We start from the raw sequence: 21,333 nt of genomic DNA on the forward strand, positions 1-21,333 counted from the left end.
TGTTTTTTAAATCGATGTACCTACAACGCGCGTAGCATGAACGTATAAATATATGCCATTTCCATATTCTGTGTCAGCAACACATTAAAAATTTAAAATAGAGAAAGTAGGGTATAATGGGTACAATTAACAGTTCAATTTTAATCGCAAAATCATTAATCTTAACGCTCTCGATCAATCGTTTAAAAATCGTTCTCAACGTCCCGCCGAATAGCGCGATCTAACGTGACGTACATAAATGATCATACGAAGTTCTATTAGTTGATGCTAACATCACAGTTCTGTGTTATTTCCACTAGTTGTCCTCCACCGACCTCTCGATCCCAACCACTCACTTCACTCCAAAAGTTCGTGAAACATTTTATAACGAATAACCTAGATTACAGAGATATACATTATTTTGTTTGAAACAATCGAGCGTCTGTGGATTACCAGTGAGTGATCATGGCCTCTAAGATTTGCAAAACATCAAGAATATGTAAGTTTGTCCGTGGTACCATAATACTCTCTATTCAAATAAACAAACGAACGTATTCCACCCTCAAAATTTTATGCAATTCATCTCGACATCATTCTTCACTACACGAGAGGCTTCAAACTTGAATTTGTCGTTATATGCTAATCGAGTGCACATTTCATAATAGATTGACGGTATTCTTCATCCCAGGCTTCACATCTCTCGTTTCTGTCAAAATTGGCAGGTTCATTTAGGAACTTCTTTGACCGTTGGATTGACTAATACTTACCCAATAGTTTGGAATATTTACGATGCAATCAATGAAATATAAATGTTTATTTTTTATTTTTTCTACAAATAATGTTACACATATATTGTATGTTATTACTAATCAGCAATCTGTAGGTAACCGTTTGATACAGCTTGGACTTTGTCCTCTTCACCAATTGTTTTAATCACAAAGTCCACGTGTTGCACACATATTATGAAAAACTATATATATTATATAATCCAGGTTATCACTTGATTGATTCATTGCTGTTTTTACTTGACTGCTGCTAAAGTTAATTATTTGAAAAAACTGTTATCTTGACCTCTGTTATTGAAGGTTTTTAAAAATTTTTTTTTCATTACCCTTCCTTGGCAGCTTATCTCAACAAATTGTCTGCGTTCGTGATGATCTTTGAATTAACTTAATAACTTGAAATCAACTGAGATTCGATGGTCGTATGCAATGTGTTTTAAAATCCTATCAGCAAGTAGAATTTGAGAGCGTTAGGCCATGAAGTCTAGGTTCAACCCTAGCTAAAACTCTTTGTAACTCTTAGATATATTTATTTATTTCTAGAGACTGTAACAATAAAAAAAAAGGAATAATATATCTTGCCACACGAGAAATGCTATATATCTGTGCCTATATTTGGTATCGGTATATTTCAAAAGTTTGAAGTAGAAAGGTGAACCACACAGCACAGATTGCTTGCTTACGATTGTAAAATTTCTTTCATTACAGTACATCGGTTACAGCGATCATCCCGCAGAACATATTCTGATGCATCGTTTCCAAAAATAACTACTCACTATACTGTTGTACCAAGAGAAACTGATCCACGATGGAAAGGTACATCAATCTTTTTATAATAACAGTGACTGTTAATTAATAAGGTTACATTCTACGATCATGATTCATAAATTTCTTCATTATATTATTCCGAGAATTGTTCCAGATGTCAACATGGAAAGGTACGTCGACGAAACAGATATTTTGATAGTCGGCGGTGGTCCAGCCGGGATGTCTGCCGCAATTCAAGCTCGAAAGTTGGCTGAAAAACATGGAAAGGAATTGCGTGTAACTTTGGTTGAAAAAGCGTCAACCATTGGAGGTCACATTCTCAGTGGTGCTTGTATAGACCCAATCGCGTTGAACGAGCTCTTTCCTGATTGGAAAGAACTTGGCGCTCCTTTGAAGACTCCTGTAACTGAGGACAAGTTTGGTTTCTTAACTGAAAAGTATAGAGTACCAGTTCCAGTTTTCAAAGGAATGCCCATGTACAATCACGGAAATTACGTAGTCAGGTAATTGACTGTAAGAAGTATGCAGATACCACTTCAACAGTGTTCAGCACAAAGAGTTTGTTAGTGGTTTTATTACTTAATGCTGGTTATTATTTCCTCATAAAACAGACTGGGACATGTTGTTGCGTGGCTAGGTGAGCAGGCTGAGGCAGCTGGGGTTGAATTGTATCCTGGTTATGCTGCAGCTGAAATACTTTACCACGAAGATGGTTCTGTGAAGGGAATTGCTACAAATGATGTTGGTATTGCCAAAGATGGATCTCCAAAAGATACGTTCGAAAGGGGTATGGAGCTTCATGCAAAGTGCACAATATTTGCCGAAGGGTGTCATGGGCATCTTGCCAAACAATTATTCAAGCAGTTCAACCTCAGGGAAAAGTGTGAACCACAAACTTATGGAATTGGGCTTAAAGAGGTTTGTCTCATTTGTTCAGTAAGACTACTCACAATCAGTAAAGTTGAAATAACGTATTGTTAAAAGTTAGATAAGAATGAAATCAGATATCTTGAATTTATTTTCACAGAAGCTACAGATAAGTTGAGCTTATTGAAACTTTTGTTACAGAAGGTTATTTTTAACTGTCTTTATTTAGCTTTAAAATTTATTGCACAAAGATAAGATAATGTGTTGTTCGTATTTCGGAACCCAGTAGTGATCAGAAGTCTTTTAACACTTACAAATTAAATGATTTGCATGTAATTGTTTCAGGTTTGGGAAGTTGAACCTTCTAAGCACCGACCTGGGGCAGTGGAACATACTATTGGCTGGCCATTAGATAAAAATACTTACGGAGGTTCGTTCTTGTATCATTTGAACGAAGATACTCCATTGGTTGCTGTTGGTTTTGTAGTTGGATTGGATTATACTAATCCATACTTGAGTCCGTTTAGAGAATTTCAGAAATTCAAACATCATCCAGCAATTAGACCTACTTTTGAAGGTGGAAACAGGTAAATCACAATCAGTCAATATTTCATTCGCTTCTGACTTCTGATTATTTTGCTATTAGCAAAGCCTAATAGACACTTTAGCATTTTATTATTGATTTCAAGTGGAAGAAAAAAAATATCATTAGTTCGGCTGTTACAGAATAGCATACGGAGCACGAGCATTGGTAGAAGGTGGTTTTCAGTCGATTCCCAAACTCCAATTTCCTGGTGGCTGTTTAGTTGGCTGTACAGCAGGCTTTTTAAATCTTCCAAAAATCAAGGGAACTCACAATGCAATGAAGAGCGGTATGTTGGCAGCTGAAAGCGTTGTAGAAGCGATTATAGATGCTGAAACAAATACTCCGACGTCACAGGGGCTAGAACCAAAGACTTATACAGATAAAATTAACAATAGTTGGATTTACAAAGAATTAAAGGCTGCTCGAAACATTAGGCCTAGTTTTCATACACCGTTAGGGCTTTACGGTGGCGTAGCTTATGCTGGGCTGTCGTTTTTGACCGGCGGAAGGGAACCTTGGACTTTGTCACATGGAGGTAAGGATTAAATGAAATTTTGCATCTTTCTAATTATTTGAGCACATCGTCATCTTTGCAAACGTCGTTAAAACATCAATTAACATTTTCATTTCTCACGGTACATTATTCTAAAACCATATTTCCCTTCGAAATATCTGTTTCAGATCCAGATCATAAAAGACTGAAGCCTGCAGCGCAATGTACGCCGATTGAATATCCAAAACCTGACAATAAAGTTTCCTTCGATCTGTTGTCATCAGTCGCGCTTACCGGTACAAACCACGAGGCTGATCAACCTGCACATCTCACATTAAAGGATGATACGATACCAGTAAAGCACAATTTAGCTCTATATGATGGTCCAGAAGGCAGATTTTGTCCAGCGGGTAAATGACTTTCTCTTTTTTTTTTGTCATTCTTTTCTCATAAGGAAATGTATAGAGTAGTTAACAATTTGTGTGGACATGATTTAAATATTGCGAAAAAAACTGATGTGCTAGATTTGGTGCAAGATTCGTTGCTTGGACGGAATTAGACTCTGTGTTTTTTCTTCAGGTGTATACGAGTATGTTCCTCTGGAAGATGGATCTGGTCAGAGATTGCAGATCAATGCACAAAACTGTATACACTGTAAAACTTGTGACATAAAGGATCCAACACAAAACATCAACTGGGTGGTTCCTGAGGGCGGTGGTGGTCCTGCATATAATGGGATGTAAAGGTGAACCCAAAACTGACTACAAGAAATTCTATTATCTCATATCTCGATAATAGATCTAGTTCAACGAATCGATCGAAAATTCGAAAATATTCCGAGAGTGTAGGAATTGTAAAATAAAAATGTAATCAGAGAACAGAACAAAGGAAGCAAAGTATCTATAGTTGAGGTACTGTGTGCAAAACGCAAAAACACAAGTCCAATTGCGGTAGGCACCATGATTAGTAATGAGTTTCAGGAATGCTATTAAAGTGGAGAAATGCATCGTATCAAAGTATGGAATGTCTTTCTAATATAAAGTATTTTAAAGGGAATGTACTGTGTATTTCCAACAATAAGAAAGGCAAACTGAACTGATATTGGATAGAAATTGAGTAAGTCTCATGAGGAAGTCGTTATATCAGAAACTAATCACGTTCAGAAATTTAAACACTTTCGGTGTGTGTGACGCAGATACGTACAATTGACATCACTAGTGCATCATTGTCACCATATTTTTTCGAAGACTTTCCAGATTAAAATCAAAGATTTCTTATTTTAGTGTAAATGTGGTGTACTTCTTATTTAAGTTGAAATTGCTCAATGGAACATGTACAGACGTGTGCAGGACAGAACTACTGAGTTGTTACAAAGCTTGAAAACCAACGACATCGAAATAACTGAAGCAATTGTCAAGTTACTGTAAAACTTAGAGAATTTAGAAAGTAACCTGATGTATAAATTTTGGAACTGTAATTTATCTAAAGAATGGCTCGACTGTTATCAATTCTTGTGTCATGGGTTACTCTGCGCTGAATTATATTTATATAACGATTCACGGCAGGGGTGATTTTATATTTTACTAGTATACTGAAGCTGAATACGAATAGTGATCATTCCGGAATTTTATATCCGTTAAAAATTTCCTTTATATAATATACGTAAATTCTTTCGAAGCTTTTACGTATTGCAAATTTGTCGAAACTCTAATTGAACTAGATTCAAATTGAGTGTATGAGATGTCCTAGTTATTCAAGATTGCAAGATCGTATATCATCTTGTTTCATTCAACAATCAAAATAACAGCTACATAAATTAGTTTACGAAATTTTAACTTAAGCTGTGGTTGGTTTTAGATAGTGGAAACATTTCAATTGTTCTCGTAAGTCTTATTAAAATAAATTTTATGGAGATGATCCACTTGAAGAGGCTGAATGCACCCCAAAAAATTATCACCCTGCATTCTACTTTTTTTTTTTTTTAACGATTTGCTAAAAGAATACATGGACGATCCGTGGTAAAATTTATGAAGTACTGCGACGTGCAAAGCTGCTGATACGATCAGTACAGAATTTCCATTTCAAGTAACGAAATTTTTTTATTTTGATCGTATCCTGTAATTATTGAAGCTATTTTCTTTACGTTACCTACATTTATTGTCGGTCTAATTAAAATTTAGGATAACGCAACTTGATAAATACACTTAATGATGACTAATAAACGTGGGGAATGGGAGAATTTTTCTGGTCTAGAAAAACTCATGTAAAATAACATCCAAATGACTGTGGTGTGAGTTCTTCCAATCTGCACTTTGAAAACTCAAAATGATCAGAGACGTTTCTACGTGTACCACTTGGCATTGGAAGAATCTGAAGTTCGGATACCGTCCTACTCGTGTCTAAATTAATTCTGCAAGCAATTCAATGCAAGACTGTAGAGATAGCCTTGACTCTAATTGTTATAAGTCTCATAACCTGATACGCTGTAGTTTGGAGTTACTGAAAAAATTGTACATATATATATATACATATATATATTATATATACATAATATACAGATGATTATAAGTTTTTATATGATTGTTGAAGATACTTTTGAATTTAACGCATATACATACCCATGCAAGTTGAATTCATGATTCTTTGATGACTATGGTGAAAATTTAGTGTTACGATTTCAACTGTACACATGAACCTGAATGTATTCATGCGTGTAACTAATATTTTTGTCGAAAATTGTGAAACAGTAGACTGTTATCTATCGAGGGATATTCTTTTCATTTCTGTATAAATTGCTGTATTGGGGTTTCCACGAAACTGTAAATTACATCGTCAATTTTTCAGGTAGTTGGAACAACTTTTTCTGCTTTTTAATCCGTGTGTACACCTGCCTGCAATGATTCCAGACCAGCTGAATTTTCAGTCAAGCCAATTGATACATTGGCAATAGACTAACAATAAAGTCAGCTAGCAGCGACGACGCCGCGTTTTCGCTCGTATAGAGACACCATAATACCATCTAAATTATTCGATTCTAATGGTTTTTCGATTTCGATGAAATTTACATGACAAATTCGCGAAGAAGCACTTGCAGCATTGTAAGATCAAAGGATAAGAAAATGAGGGAAACCTACGGGAAAATTGCGCGTTTTTTCCATTCTTCCATTTTTCAAGATCGGAAACATTTTCGCCAAAAATGCATACCTCATCTTCGTGATTCTGAGAGCTGAAAAGCTTTCAACTTCGAATATTTTTATACGACTTTGTTTCGACCAATTGGACAGAGAGGATTGTAAAACAGGCTTTTCAACTGTCGTGGATTTAACAGCCGAGAAAACACGACCAAAATGTGACAAAATTTTGTTATTTATTTCTCTCTAGCCAGATTACAGAAATCAGTCATAACCCAACATCATAGTACATAGCATATTGTACACCTCAGAAGTGCGTTGCACTCTTGCACAAGTCGGAACGTATACTAAACTTATTAACAGTAAAGTACGAAAATGATTGTGTGACATAACATTCTTCATATTTTCCTTAAGATTATGTATAATGCATTTCTTCCGCGTATTGTAATAATCGGAACTATTACGTAATGCTCAATCATACTTTCGCATACCATTTTGTTTTGACTTTCATACCACGTGGCAGCTTATCAAATTACTACATACTGACAGTTGAACACTTGCACTAAAATCAAGGCATTCTGTACAAATTGAAAATGAATTAAAACTCATACTTTGTAGCTGTGAATTTTTAATTTTACTTTCTTATGTCTATGAATCTCTCGCAAAATTACGTCGATATGTTACGGGTTTGAGTTCACTCATTTCAGCCTTTCTTAAAGCCCACCAAAAATGATGTGAAAAAATATGAAGGGGTTAGTCTTACTTTTTCAGCGATTCTTAGAACAAGTACTTTTTCGTTTTGCAATCAATTCGTACTACCGTTTATAGAATACTTGGACCCCCTGATTGTGTTCTTCCTATTTTCTATCGCATCTAAATTGTTATCTAATTCGTTGGTTCTTTCTTATCAGTGACAGCCTAACCATCTTCACGATTTTCGCGGAGCCCACAAACTATTTATCCCATCTCTAATTTGATGTTCCGCCGTTAAATCTGATTCATTAGAATCTTAGGAGTACGAAAACCACTATTAAAAAATCTTTTCAGATCAATAGCCGAAAAAATACTATTCCGTTAGTAGCATCCCCAGATTCATTGATCTCGGTGACGTGGGACTATAAGCAATTGTATTCTTTTCAAAAGTTAGCTATAATTAATTGCAACATTTTTTAAAATTCGTGAATGTATGGGGAAGCGTCAAATGGGATCAACTCTCATTGTCGGATAACTGACACCATAGGGTCCTTGTAAAATGAACTTTGCTTCTGAATTCACCAGATCACGTCAGTAATCGTAATTTCAGCGTACTAGCATACCTCAATGAAGACAAATGTACAAGTTACATTCCTACTCATTGATTTACCGATTAAATGACAGAGAAGTAATTCATACCCTCATAGTATCTTTATTACAATATCACCAGCAATATAACTACCGGCGTAGCTTCGACGATCCCACCGCTTACACCAGCTTGCCTTTGAGCATTAGCAATGAATATCACCCGCCTAACTGGTGGCCAGTCGATGGCGGTGCTAAACTAACCCCATCCCATCCCATACTTCCTCCTTTGCGCGTCGCGACCCCGGCCTCGTACGTTTCGTCCTTGTTGACGCCACTCGGGTGTATCGACCCAAGTGTCCTTGAACCTGCACCAGGGCTGCTAGAGCAGCCGGAGCCCCGAGAGGTACCAGACTACCCTCCCTCGGCTAGACGGCTCCGGCAGTCCCCGACGTGACCGAACGTTTCCCAACCCCGAAAAACCCAGGACATTCCCCCCATGGCCGCGGGTGAACTCTTATGACCTCCAGCGATTTATCGAAGAGACGCGACGCCCGTAACCCCCAGAAACCGTACCGAGTTCTGGATTTGGTACGTATACTCCTTTTCCCGCGGCCTTTATTTCAAGGTTCAGCACCGTCGTGAAGTTCCAGGATCATCTGTTGTAAACCCTAGTGCCTGCGGGCGAAACGGACCCGGTATCTTTCAGAATAAACGTATTTTTCAACATCTGAAGACTATCTGAAGCAAACTTACGTACGAACGAGGATATGTGGAGAATGTTGATGAAAGTGGTGAAATATTTTCAATTGATTATATTATCGGGGCATAATTGTCTGGGAATATTTCGTACAACTGAATAATAACTGAATTTGCTGGTATTCAGAGTTGGAAAATGATGCGGTTTCTTGTCCAACTTTATAAATTGCGGAGGTCCAATTTCGTGGTAATCACTAGAGCCGTTAACTGAAGAATATAAAGACAGTTGCCCCAATGGGCTTTGGTGTGTCAACCGAAAATCGGTGTGCACTTGCGCTCCCTGAGATGTTCCAACAATAGAGTTGAGAACTTAATGCAGAACATCGGAGAGTTACCGATTTCGACGTGATGCTGGCTGCATTCTCCTCCCTAGTAACACAGTCTTCGCAATGGTAAGCCCAAGCCAGTACTCAGCCTCTGTGTACTTACCGACTTGTCGGCGATACAGGAAGTTAATAATGAGAATAAATTTCTTCAAACATTCGTAGAAAAACAGTGATTTAATTGCAGTATAGGTACCCGAGAGAAGAATGTATACTTAAATCATAAATAATAGTAGATCAGATGTAATGACGATGCAGAGACCAAAAAATATTTATGTATATGCGGTCCATGTACGATATTAACATATATGATCCATTTACGATGAATACGTGATGCATACTATAAATTTAATAATTTTCCAGGAGACGAACTAGATTACCCACAATAATATATCTACAATATGGAAATGGAAGGATTATTCATTTCGAAATAGGATTCTATTCGATACGCGCTCGATGTATTCCATACCATTAATATTCATAATTATTCCAACAACTTTTCATTTGCTCGCGCGATCTAGAATTTTCGTAGGCATAGAATCGGAACGCTGTTTTAGCTAGTCGCAAGCCAAGTATCTACGTTGGGTAGATAAAGCAGAATTGTTTTTCGAAAAGTGTTCGCATGGAAAAAAATTCGGAGTAGCTGTAATACATCACGAATGCGCTGATTTTAATCGGAATGAAACGGATGCTTCGTATATGAGACAGTATTTAACGCAGTGTCCTGATTAAAAGGTCTAAAAAGTGAATGTCGGCGATTGTTTTTTTTTTCATAGGGAGAGAAAGAACAAAGTTTCTTAAAACTTCGAGTGTATTTTAACACACATTGGAAAGGTACGAGAAAAAATTTCTATCATCCGACTGCCGCAGAACAACAGCATTATTAGCTGACTCGTTAACTGAAGAATATATCTAGTCAACGGCTGACAATCGAAGGGCCTAACCACTTGAGTCTGGAATCAGCAGGAAAGATAAAATGCGTATTTCTTGTCTCATTGTGAAATGTTAAAATTAAAACTGAAATCATTATGCATCATATCATATCATCGTACATCATACATCATACATCATGATACATCATACACAGTATTGAAGTTCGAAACCAAAGTTTGGATGTCAGATTTTCGAAAAGTAACGTCACCAAAATTTGACGTCATCGATTTGAGATTCAGCTGACCGAATTCTTCAGTCTGGAAACAACCGCGCAGTAGAGCGGCCGGATGAGAATCGCGCTCCGCAAATTTCGAGTACCGGGTTCTCAACCTCCTGGATCCTGCGCTCGGGGTCCGGTACCTAGTGAAAATCGACTTCCGGGAAGAGCGCTCCATAGTTTCTGCGCTCTAGGTCCGCTACCTGGTGAAAATCGACTTCCAGGACAAAAGCTCCGTAGTTCTTGCGCTCCAGGTTAGCGACCTGGTGAAACTCGACTTCCTTGACAAGCGCTACGTAGTTCTGGCTGTCCAGGTCCTTGACCTGGTGACTTTTGACCTTCCGGACTAATTTTCAAGCTTACAAGTTTGACTAATGGAAACGTCATGTTTTGTACTATCGAACCAATAAGCATGCTTTGGATAACATTTTGAATCGGCAAAAGAACCAAACGGCCAGAAACAAACATATTGCAATTGCAATTGGGCATGAATCCTCACACAATATTTTTGACGTGTTCTAATACTCGAAATATTAATCAGTATTCGAGGTGTAACCCGAGGTGGTTATCGATGATTGTTGGAGGTAGTCGGAGGTGGACGAGGAGTAGGACGAGGATTTGTGCACGGTGAGTAAAACATTTTCATGATATTTTGTGGCATTTGTGATTGTATTTCATCTAAAATATCTCAAACTTGTCATGTTTACAATAAATTATTTCAATTGATTTTTCGCGCAAGCACAAATTCAGTAGCTATAAATGCGCTAATGATATTTATTATATTATTAATCAATTAAATAATTATATTAATCCTTACATAATGTTTTTGATGTGTTCTTATACTAAGAATATTAATTACAAATCCAGGTATAACCCGAGGTGGTTATCGGTGGTTGTTGGAGGAGGTTGGCGGTGGTTGGCGGTGGTTGGAGGTGGTCGGAAGTGGACGATGAGAACAAGGCGGACGAGGAGGACGAGGATTTGTGCTCGGTGAGAAAAACATTTTTATGACATTTGATGGCAATTGTAATTATATTTCATCTGAAACATTACAAACTTGTCACGTTTACAATAAATTATTTCAATTCATTTTTCGCGCAAGCACATGTTCAGTAGCTTCAAATGCGCTAATAAAATTTATTATATTATTAACTAAGAAATTAATTACATTAATCCTTACATAATATTTTTGATGTGTTCTGATACTGAAAATATGTATTACTATTCCAGGTATAACCCGAGGTAGTTCGCTTGACTGAGTCTCAAAGCCCTGTTGACACAAAAGCAGCTATTCGATAGAAATTATAGTTTATAGTTTACACAGCCCATTGCATGATATTTCATTATAAATACATATGTTTCAATGTATTTAGGAATAATTTATCAAATGTACAGAGGTCATGTGCAAATAATAAATGAATTGATTCGACCGCAGTTTGATGTATTCATTAGATAACAATAAATTTAAGCTTTAGCAATATATTTAAGCTTTGTTACTTCTTTTATTCTATTATGGATAATCAAAAACATTTCCGACTATTCGTGCTGTGGAAGCATGGGGATTAAACCAAATGTAGCAAAAGATTAGAAACAGTGTATGTAGAGTACGGGTATTTTTCTAACAATGCAAACACGTGCCGCTAGCTTAGTTTTGACATATCTAGAATACCACGCCTTGCGAATTAGCTTTCCAGACAGAGATGAATGATGAATTTTAAGGACTGCATTATCGTTGTTGAATACTCTATGCCTCATGGGAAAAGAAAATCTGTAACGATAAAATTGATGCACCGGATCATCGTCGACTTTGAATTTCGAAATGTCCTACCATTTCCGAACACCTCCAACCATCCTATTTACCGATATTACTAGATTAGCTATGACATGAAAAGAGAAGAATTATTCATTTCGAAATGGGATTCTATTCGACGCGCGCTCGATGTATTCCATAACATTACTATTCATAATTATTCCAACAACTTTTCATTTGCTCTCTCGATCTTGAATTTTCATAGGCATAGAATCGAAACGCTGTTTTAGCTGGTCGCAAGTGAAGTATCTGCGTTGGGTGGAGGAGCAGAATCGTTTTTCGAAAAGTATTCGGATGGAAAAAAATTCAGAGTAACTGTAATACATCACGGATGCGCTAATTTGAACGAGATGAAATGGATGCTTCGTATATGAGACAGTATTTAACGCTGCGTAGTGATTTAAAGACCTAGAAAGGTGATAGGGAAAGAAAGTACGACGCTTCTTAACACTTCGAGTGTATTTTAACACACATTTGAAAGATATGAGCGAAATCTTTCATCATCCAACTGTCGCAGAACGGCAGCGTTATTAGCCGACCCGTTCACTGAAGAATATATCTTCAGTCAACGGCTGACCATCGAAGGGCCTAACCACTTGAGTCTGGAATCGGCAGGAGAGACGAAGTGTGTATTTCTTGTATGAAACGTGAAAACTAAAAGCATTATACATCATATCATATCATCATACATCATACATCATACATCGTACATCATACATCATCATACATAGTATCAAAGTTCGAAACCATAGTTTGGATGTCGGATGTTCGGAAAGTGACGTCACCAATTCAAAATCAGCTAGCCGAATTCCTCAGTCGGGAAACAACCGCGCAGTAGAGCGGACGTATGAGAGTCGCGCTCCGCAAATTTCGAGTACCGGGTTCTCAACCTCCCGGATCCCGCGCTTCGGGCCGCTACGTATTTCGAGTACCGGGTTCTCAACCTCCCGGATCCCGCGCTTCGGGTCCGCTACGCGGTGAAACTCGACTTCCACGATAAGCGCTCCGTGGTTCCTGGTTCATGTTTACAATAAATTATTTCAATTCGTTTTTCGCGCAACCCCAAATTCGGTACCTGTCAGTCCGCTAATAAAATTTCTCGACTTCCAGGATAAGCGCTCCGTGGTTCCTGGTTCACGATTACAATAAATTATTTCAATTCGTTTTTCGCGCAACCCCAAATTCGGTACCTGTCAGTCCGTTAATAAAATTTCTCGACTTCCAAGATTAGCGCTCCGTGGTTCCTGGTTCACGATTACAATAAATTATTTCAATTCGTTTTTCGCGCAACCCCAAATTCGGTACCTGTCAGTCCGTTAATAAAATTTCTCGACTTCCAAGATTAGCGCTCCGTGGTTCCTGGTTCATGTTTACAATAAATTATTTCAATTCCTTTTTCGCGCAACCCCAAATTCGGTACCTGTCAGTCCGCTAATAAAATTTCTCGACTTCCAGGATAAGCGCTCCGTGGTTCCTGGTTCACGATTACAATAAATTATTTCAATTCCTTTTTCGCGCAACCCCAAATTCGGTACCTGTCAGTCCGCTAATAAAATTTCTCGACTTCCAGGATAAGCGCTCCGTGGTTCCTGGTTCATGTTTACAATAAATTATTGCAATTCGGTTTTCGCGCAACCCCAAATTCGGTACCTGTCAGTCCGCTAATAAAATTTCTCGACTTCCAGGATAAGCGCTCCGTGGTTCCTGGTTCATGTTTACAATAAATTATTTCATTTCCTTTTTCGCGCAACCCCAAATTCTGTACCTGTCATTCCGCTAATAAAATTTCTCGACTTCCAGGATAAGCGCTCCGTGGTTCCTGGTTCACGATTACAATAAATTATTTCAATTCCTTTTTCGCGCAACCCCAAATTCGGTACCTGTCAATCCGCTAATAAAATTTCTCGACTTCCAGGATAAGCGCTCCGTGGTTCCTGGTTCATGTTTACAATAAATTATTTCAATTCCTTTTTCGCGCAACCCCAAATTCGGTACCTGTCAGTCCGCTAATAAAATTTCTCGACTTCCAAGATAAGCGCTCCGTGGTTCCTGGTTCATGTTTACAATAAATTATTGCAATTCGGTTTTCGCGCAACCCCAAATTCGGTACCTGTCAGTCCGCTAATAAAATTTCTCGACTTCCAGGATAAGCGCTCCGTGGTTCCTGGTTCATGTTTACAATAAATTATTTCAATTCCTTTTTCGCGCAACCCCAAATTCGGTACCTGTCATTCCGCTAATAAAATTTCTCGACTTCCAGGATAAGCGCTCCGTGGTTCCTGGTTCACGATTACAATAAATTATTTCAATTCCTTTTTCGCGCAACCCCAAATTCGGTACCTGTCAGTCCGCTAATAAAATTTCTCGACTTTCAGGATAAGCGCTCCGTGGTTCCTGGTTCATGTTTACAATAAATTATTTCAATTCGTTTTCGCGCAACCCCAAATTCGGTACCTGTCAGTCCGCTAATAAAATTTCTCGACTTCCAGGATAAGCGCTCCGTGGTTCCTGGTTCATGTTTACAATAAATTATTTCATTTCCTTTTTCGCGCAACCCCAAATTCGGTACCTGTCAATCCGCTAATAAAATTTCTCGACTTCCAGGATAAACGCTCCGTGGTTCCTGGTTCATGTTTACAATAAATTATTTCAATTCCTTTTTCGCGCAACCCCAAATTCGGTACCTGTCAGTCCGCTAATAAAATTTCTCGACTTCCAAGATAAGCGCTCCGTGGTTCCTGGTTCATGTTTACAATAAATTATTGCAATTCGGTTTTCGCGCAACCCCAAATTCGGTACCTGTCAGTCCGCTAATAAAATTTCTCGACTTCCAGGATAAGCGCTCCGTGGTTCCTGGTTCATGTTTACAATAAATTATTTCAATTCGTTTTTCGCGCGACCCCAAATTCGGTACCTGTCAGTCCGTTAATAAAATTTCTCGACTTCCAGGATAAGCGCTCCGGGGTTCCTGGTTCATGTTTACAATAAATTATTTCAATTCCTTTTTCGCGCAACCCCAAATTCGGTACCTGTCAGTCCGTTAATAAAATTTCTCGACTTCCAAGATAAGCGCTCCGTGGTTCCTGGTTCATGTTTACAATAAATTATTGCAATTCGGTTTTCGCGCAACCCCAAATTCGGTACCTGTCAGTCCGCTAATAAAATTTCTCGACTTCCAAGATAAACGCTCCGTGGTTCCTGGTTCATGTTTACAATAAATTATTTCAATTCGTTTTCGCGCAACCCCAAATTCGGTACCTGTCAGTCCGCTAATAAAATTTCTCGACTTCCAGGATAAGCGCTCCGTGGTTCCTGGTTCATGTTTACAATAAATTATTTCAATTCCTTTTTCGCGCAACCCCAAATTCGGTACCTGTCAGTACGCTAATAAAATTTCTATAACTTTAAAATCTTCTCATAATCTTTCTGGTAGATTATATCGATAAAAAAATTATATTAAACCTTACACATTATTTTTGATTTGTTCTCGTGCTGAAAATATTTATTACTATTCAAGGTATAACCTGAGGTGGTTGAAGGTGGTCGGAGGTGGACGAGGAGGAGGACGAGGAGGACGAGGATTTGTGCTGGGTGAGTAAAACACTTTTATAATATTTGATGGCAATTGTAATTACATTTCATCTGAAATATTACAAACTTGTCACGTTTACAATAAATTATTTCAATTCATTTTTCGTGCAAGCACATATTCAGTAGCTATGAATAATCTTATACAATTTATTATATTATTAATTTATTGATTCATTACATTGATCCTTACACAATATTTTTGATGTGTTCCTATACTAAAAGTATTCATTACTATTCCAGGTATTACCCGAGGTGGTCGGACGTGGACGAGGAGGAGGACCAGGTGGACGAGGAGGAGGCGGGGTGGGTCGTGGGAGAGGACCTCTCCTCTCCTCAGAGGAGGGGAGGGGGAGGGGCAGGGAAGGGGGAGAGGTGGGCGGGAAGGGGAAAGGGACGGGAAGGGAAGGGAAGGGAAGGGGGACGGAAAGGGAAGGGGAGGGGAGGGGAAGGGGTGGGGAGGGGAGGGTGGCGGGGAGGGGGAGGGGGGTGGATGGGAGGGAGGGCGGGAAGGGGGGAGGGCGGGAGGGTGGGCGGGCGGGGTGGGGGGGGGGGAGGGAAAGAGTGGAGGACGGATGTCGATGTGAGCACGTTCTAGTTAATAGAGCAGTACACGCCCCCCCCCCCCCCGCCCCGCCCCGCCCCGCCCCCCCCACCCTCCCGCCCTCCCTCCCCGCCCTCCCTCCCATCCACCCCCCTCCACCCTCCCCCCCCCTCCCCCCTCCCTCCCCCTCCCCGACACCCTCCCCTCCCCGCCCCTTCCCTTCCCTTCCCCCTTCCCTTCCCTTCCCTTCCCGTCCCTTTCCCCTTCCCGCCCACCTCTCCCCCTTCCCTGCCCCTCCCCCTCCCCTCCTCTGAGGAGAGGAGAGGTCCTCTCCCACGACCCACCCCGCCTCCTCCTCGTCCACCTGGTCCTCCTCCTCGTCCACCTCCGACCACCTCGGGTAATACCTGGAATAGTAATGAATACTTTTAGTACAGGAACACATCAAAAATATTGTGTAAGGATCAATGTAATGAATCAATAAATTAATAATATAATAAATTGTATAAGATTATTCATAGCTACTGAATATGTGCTTGCACGAAAAATGAATTGAAATAATTTATTGTAAACGTGACAAGTTTGTAATATTTCAGATGAAATGTAATTACAATTGCCATCAAATATTATAAAAGTGTTTTACTCACCCAGCACAAATCCTCGTCCTCCTCGTCCTCCTCCTCGTCCACCTCCGACCACCTTCAACCACCTCAGGTTATACCTTGAATAGTAATAAATATTTTCAGCACGAGAACAAATCAAAAATAATGTGTAAGGTTTAATATAATTTTTTTATCGATATAATCTACCAGAAAGATTATGAGAAGATTTTAAAGTTATAGAAATTTTATTAGCGTACTGACAGGTACCGAATTTGGGGTTGCGCGAAAAACGAATTGAAATAATTTATTGTAAACATGAACCAGGAACCACGGAGCGCTTATCCTGAAAGTCGAGAAATTTTATTAGCGGACTGACAGGTACCGAATTTGGGGTTGCGCGAAAACCGAATTGCAATAATTTATTGTAAACATGAACCAGGAACCACGGAGCGCTTATCTTGGAAGTCGAGAAATTTTATTAGCGGACTGACAGGTACCGAATTTGGGGTTGCGCGAAAAAGGAATTGAAATAATTTATTGTAAACATGAACCAGGAACCCCGGAGCGCTTATCCTGGAAGTCGAGAAATTTTATTAACGGACTGACAGGTACCGAATTTGGGGTTGCGCGAAAAAGGAATTGAAATAATTTATTGTAAACATGAACCAGGAACCACGGAGCGTTTATCCTGGAAGTCGAGAAATTTTATTAGCGGATTGACAGGTACCGAATTTGGGGTTGCGCGAAAAAGGAAATGAAATAATTTATTGTAAACATGAACCAGGAACCACGGAGCGCTTATCCTGGACGTCGAGAAATTTTATTAGCGGATTGACAGGTACCGAATTTGGGGTTGCGCGAAAAAGGAAATGAAATAATTTATTGTAAACATGAACCAGGAACCACGGAGCGCTTATCCTGGAAGTCGAGAAATTTTATTAGCGGACTGACAGGTACCGAATTTGGGGTTGCGCGAAAACGATTTGAAATAATTCATTGTAAACATGAACCAGGAACCACGGAGCGCTTATCCTGAAAGTCGAGAAATTTTATTAGCGGACTGACAGGTACCGAATTTGGGGTTGCGCGAAAACCGAATTGCAATAATTTATTGTAAACATGAACCAGGAACCACGGAGCGCTTATCTTGGAAGTCGAGAAATTTTATTAGCGGACTGACAGGTACCGAATTTGGGGTTGCGCGAAAAAGGAATTGAAATAATTTATTGTAAACATGAACCAGGAACCCCGGAGCGCTTATCCTGGAAGTCGAGAAATTTTATTAGCGGACTGACAGGTACCGAATTTGGGGTTGCGCGAAAAACGAATTGAAATAATTTATTGTAAACATGAACCAGGAACCACGGAGCGCTTATCCTGGAAGTCGAGAAATTTTATTAGCGGACTGACAGGTACCGAATTTGGGGTTGCGCGAAAACGATTTGAAATAATTCATTGTAAACATGAACCAGGAACCACGGAGCGCTTATCCTGAAAGTCGAGAAATTTTATTAGCGGACTGACAGGTACCGAATTTGGGGTTGCGCGAAAACCGAATTGCAATAATTTATTGTAAACATGAACCAGGAACCACGGAGCGCTTATCTTGGAAGTCGAGAAATTTTATTAGCGGACTGACAGGTACCGAATTTGGGGTTGCGCGAAAAAGGAATTGAAATAATTTATTGTAAACATGAACCAGGAACCCCGGAGCGCTTATCCTGGAAGTCGAGAAATTTTATTAACGGACTGACAGGTACCGAATTTGGGGTTGCGCGAAAAACGAATTGAAATAATTTATTGTAATCGTGAACCAGGAACCACGGAGCGCTTATCCTGGAAGTCGAGAAATTTTATTAGCGGACTGACAGGTACCGAATTTGGGGTTGCGCGAAAAACGAATTGAAATAATTTATTGTAAACATGAACCAGGAACCACGGAGCGCTTATCGTGGAAGTCGAGTTTCACCGCGTAGCGGACCCGAAGCGCGGGATCCGGGAGGTTGAGAACCCGGTACTCGAAATACGTAGCGGCCCGAAGCGCGGGATCCGGGAGGTTGAGAACCCGGTACTCGAAATTTGCGGAGCGCGACTCTCATACGTCCGCTCTACTGCGCGGTTGTTTCCCGACTGAGGAATTCGGCTAGCTGATTTTGAATTGGTGACGTCACTTTCCGAACATCCGACATCCAAACTATGGTTTCGAACTTTGATACTATGTATGATGATGTATGATGTACGATGTATGATGTATGATGTATGATGATATGATATGATGTATAATGCTTTTAGTTTTCACGTTTCATACAAGAAATACACACTTCGTCTCTCCTGCCGATTCCAGACTCAAGTGGTTAGGCCCTTCGATGGTCAGCCGTTGACTGAAGATATATTCTTCAGTGAACGGGTCGGCTAATAACGCTGCCGTTCTGCGACAGTTGGATGATGAAAGATTTCGCTCATATCTTTCAAATGTGTGTTAAAATACACTCGAAGTGTTAAGAAGCGTCGTACTTTCTTTCCCTATCACCTTTCTAGGTCTTTAAATCACTACGCAGCGTTAAATACTGTCTCATATACGAAGCATCCATTTCATCTCGTTCAAATTAGCGCATCCGTGATGTATTACAGTTACTCTGAATTTTTTTCCATCCGAATACTTTTCGAAAAACGATTCTGCTCCTCCACCCAACGCAGATACTTCACTTGCGACCAGCTAAAACAGCGTTTCGATTCTATGCCTATGAAAATTCAAGATCGAGAGAGCAAATGAAAAGTTGTTGGAATAATTATGAATAGTAATGTTATGGAATACATCGAGCGCGCGTCGAATAGAATCCCATTTCGAAATGAATAATTCTTCTCTTTTCATGTCATAGCTAATCTAGTAATATCGGTAAATAGGATGGTTGGAGGTGTTCGGAAATGGTAGGACATTTCGAAATTCAAAGTCGACGATGATCCGGTGCATCAATTTTATCGTTACAGATTTTCTTTTCCCATGAGGCATAGAGTATTCAACAACGATAATGCAGTCCTTAAAATTCATCATTCATCTCTGTCTGGAAAGCTAATTCGCAAGGCGTGGTATTCTAGATATGTCAAAACTAAGCTAGCGGCACGTGTTTGCATTGTTAGAAAAATACCCGTACTCTACATACACTGTTTCTAATCTTTTGCTACATTTGGTTTAATCCCCATGCTTCCACAGCACGAATAGTCGGAAATGTTTTTGATTATCCATAATAGAATAAAAGAAGTAACAAAGCTTAAATATATTGCTAAAGCTTAAATTTATTGTTATCTAATGAATACATCAAACTGCGGTCGAATCAATTCATTTATTATTTGCACATGACCTCTGTACATTTGATAAATTATTCCTAAATACATTGAAACATATGTATTTATAATGAAATATCATGCAATGGGCTGTGTAAACTATAAACTATAATTTCTATCGAATAGCTGCTTTTGTGTCAACAGGGCTTTGAGACTCAGTTAAGTTGGATCTCGATTTTTGCCGTTGTATGTAGGACATTGGGTTACGAGAACAAATGCGAATTACAAAGAACTCCGTGTTAGAGATAAGGATATTTTAGTTCAAGTATACCTGTACACAGAAATCCGTATGTGAATATACTAAAACCTCTATGTTTATTGTAAAAGTCTAGTTTTAAATATGTGCATATATGTATATACACATTCATAAGTATATATATACATATATACACATACATGTACATAAATAATTGCCAAGAAATTAGGAACACTCGCAACTTGTAGCAAATAGAGTAAAACGTAAGGTTAATAATATACAAATTACACAAGCGTACCGTAAAACATGGCAAGGGTAATCCTAGTGCAGTGATGGTACAAACTGAAGAAATATACATTGACATATACATGATATAAATTAATAGACTAGAAAGGGGTATTTAGAGAGCTTATCTAATTCCGATCTTGTCAGAATAGATCATTAACATAATCAATATACGGTTAAAGCTGTATTAGCTACATTCACTATTAGAGATAATATTTTTCATCCATTTTTATAGTTATTTAATTTCTTGTACAACAATTTTTCAAATTTCACCGCAAAATGCCCAACGAGTTCTCGTAGTGCAAATGCGAGTCCAATTACCTTACAGATGGCATTACATTGATTTTTGCCTTCTCGCGTCGAGTTATAAATACAGATAAATCTCAATGTGAGCTCATTTCTACAAGATTTATTGCAGTGCTATATTCGTAGATGCACATGTTATTCTATATTATATGTACACTGTCCTAAATTTTAAACACACAGCACAACAATGGCTGAAAGCACAATGGCAAGAAGAGAGGAGCAATCTGCATCTTAATAAATCTTTTCTTCTGCATACGTAGCGGAGCGATGTCACGTCGGAGGATATGTACTAGTGGATCACTAGGTGGGGCACAGATCTGAAACATAATTATGGTTAAAATTTTCAACATCTCTTGCAGAAAGTAGGTACGTTGCCAGACCTTACATACCAATAATGAATATTCATAGAGGCTATATTCATAAATACTTACAAAAGTAAGCTAATATTTTACCCGCAATTGCTTCTAACTGATAACTTGATATGATAGTATCCCCACCCGCATACATCTACTTCTACTCCTACTCTATTCCAACTCCTACTACT

General features: G+C 39.0%; 1 protein-coding gene across 1 annotated transcript; it reads left to right on the plus strand.

Annotated features, from left to right (window-relative positions):
- The first annotated feature begins 6 nt into the window (after nt 1-6).
- On the plus strand, nt 7-6,993 carry LOC124308103 (electron transfer flavoprotein-ubiquinone oxidoreductase, mitochondrial). Its single transcript, XM_046770460.1, has 8 exons — nt 7-478; nt 1,470-1,577; nt 1,684-2,032; nt 2,141-2,447; nt 2,742-2,983; nt 3,123-3,517; nt 3,664-3,885; nt 4,055-6,993. Exons 1-8 carry the CDS (start codon nt 445-447, stop codon nt 4,216-4,218), a joined length of 1,821 nt encoding a protein of 606 aa, XP_046626416.1. The 5' UTR covers nt 7-444; the 3' UTR covers nt 4,219-6,993.
- Nucleotides 6,994-21,333: the final 14,340 nt, after the last annotated feature.

The sequence above is a fragment of the Neodiprion virginianus genome, chromosome 6 (assembly GCF_021901495.1).
Source record: "Neodiprion virginianus isolate iyNeoVirg1 chromosome 6, iyNeoVirg1.1, whole genome shotgun sequence".
NCBI lineage: Eukaryota > Metazoa > Arthropoda > Insecta > Hymenoptera > Diprionidae > Neodiprion > Neodiprion virginianus.

Coding starts and splice junctions, on each gene's coding strand:
- LOC124308103 (XM_046770460.1), top strand. CDS start 445: ATGGCCTCTAAGATTTGCAAAACATCAAGAATAT. Junction 2,033..2,140: donor CACGGAAATTACGTAGTCAG/GTAATTGACTGT, acceptor CTCATAAAACAG/ACTGGGACATGTTGTTGCGT. Junction 2,448..2,741: donor ATGGAATTGGGCTTAAAGAG/GTTTGTCTCATT, acceptor TAATTGTTTCAG/GTTTGGGAAGTTGAACCTTC.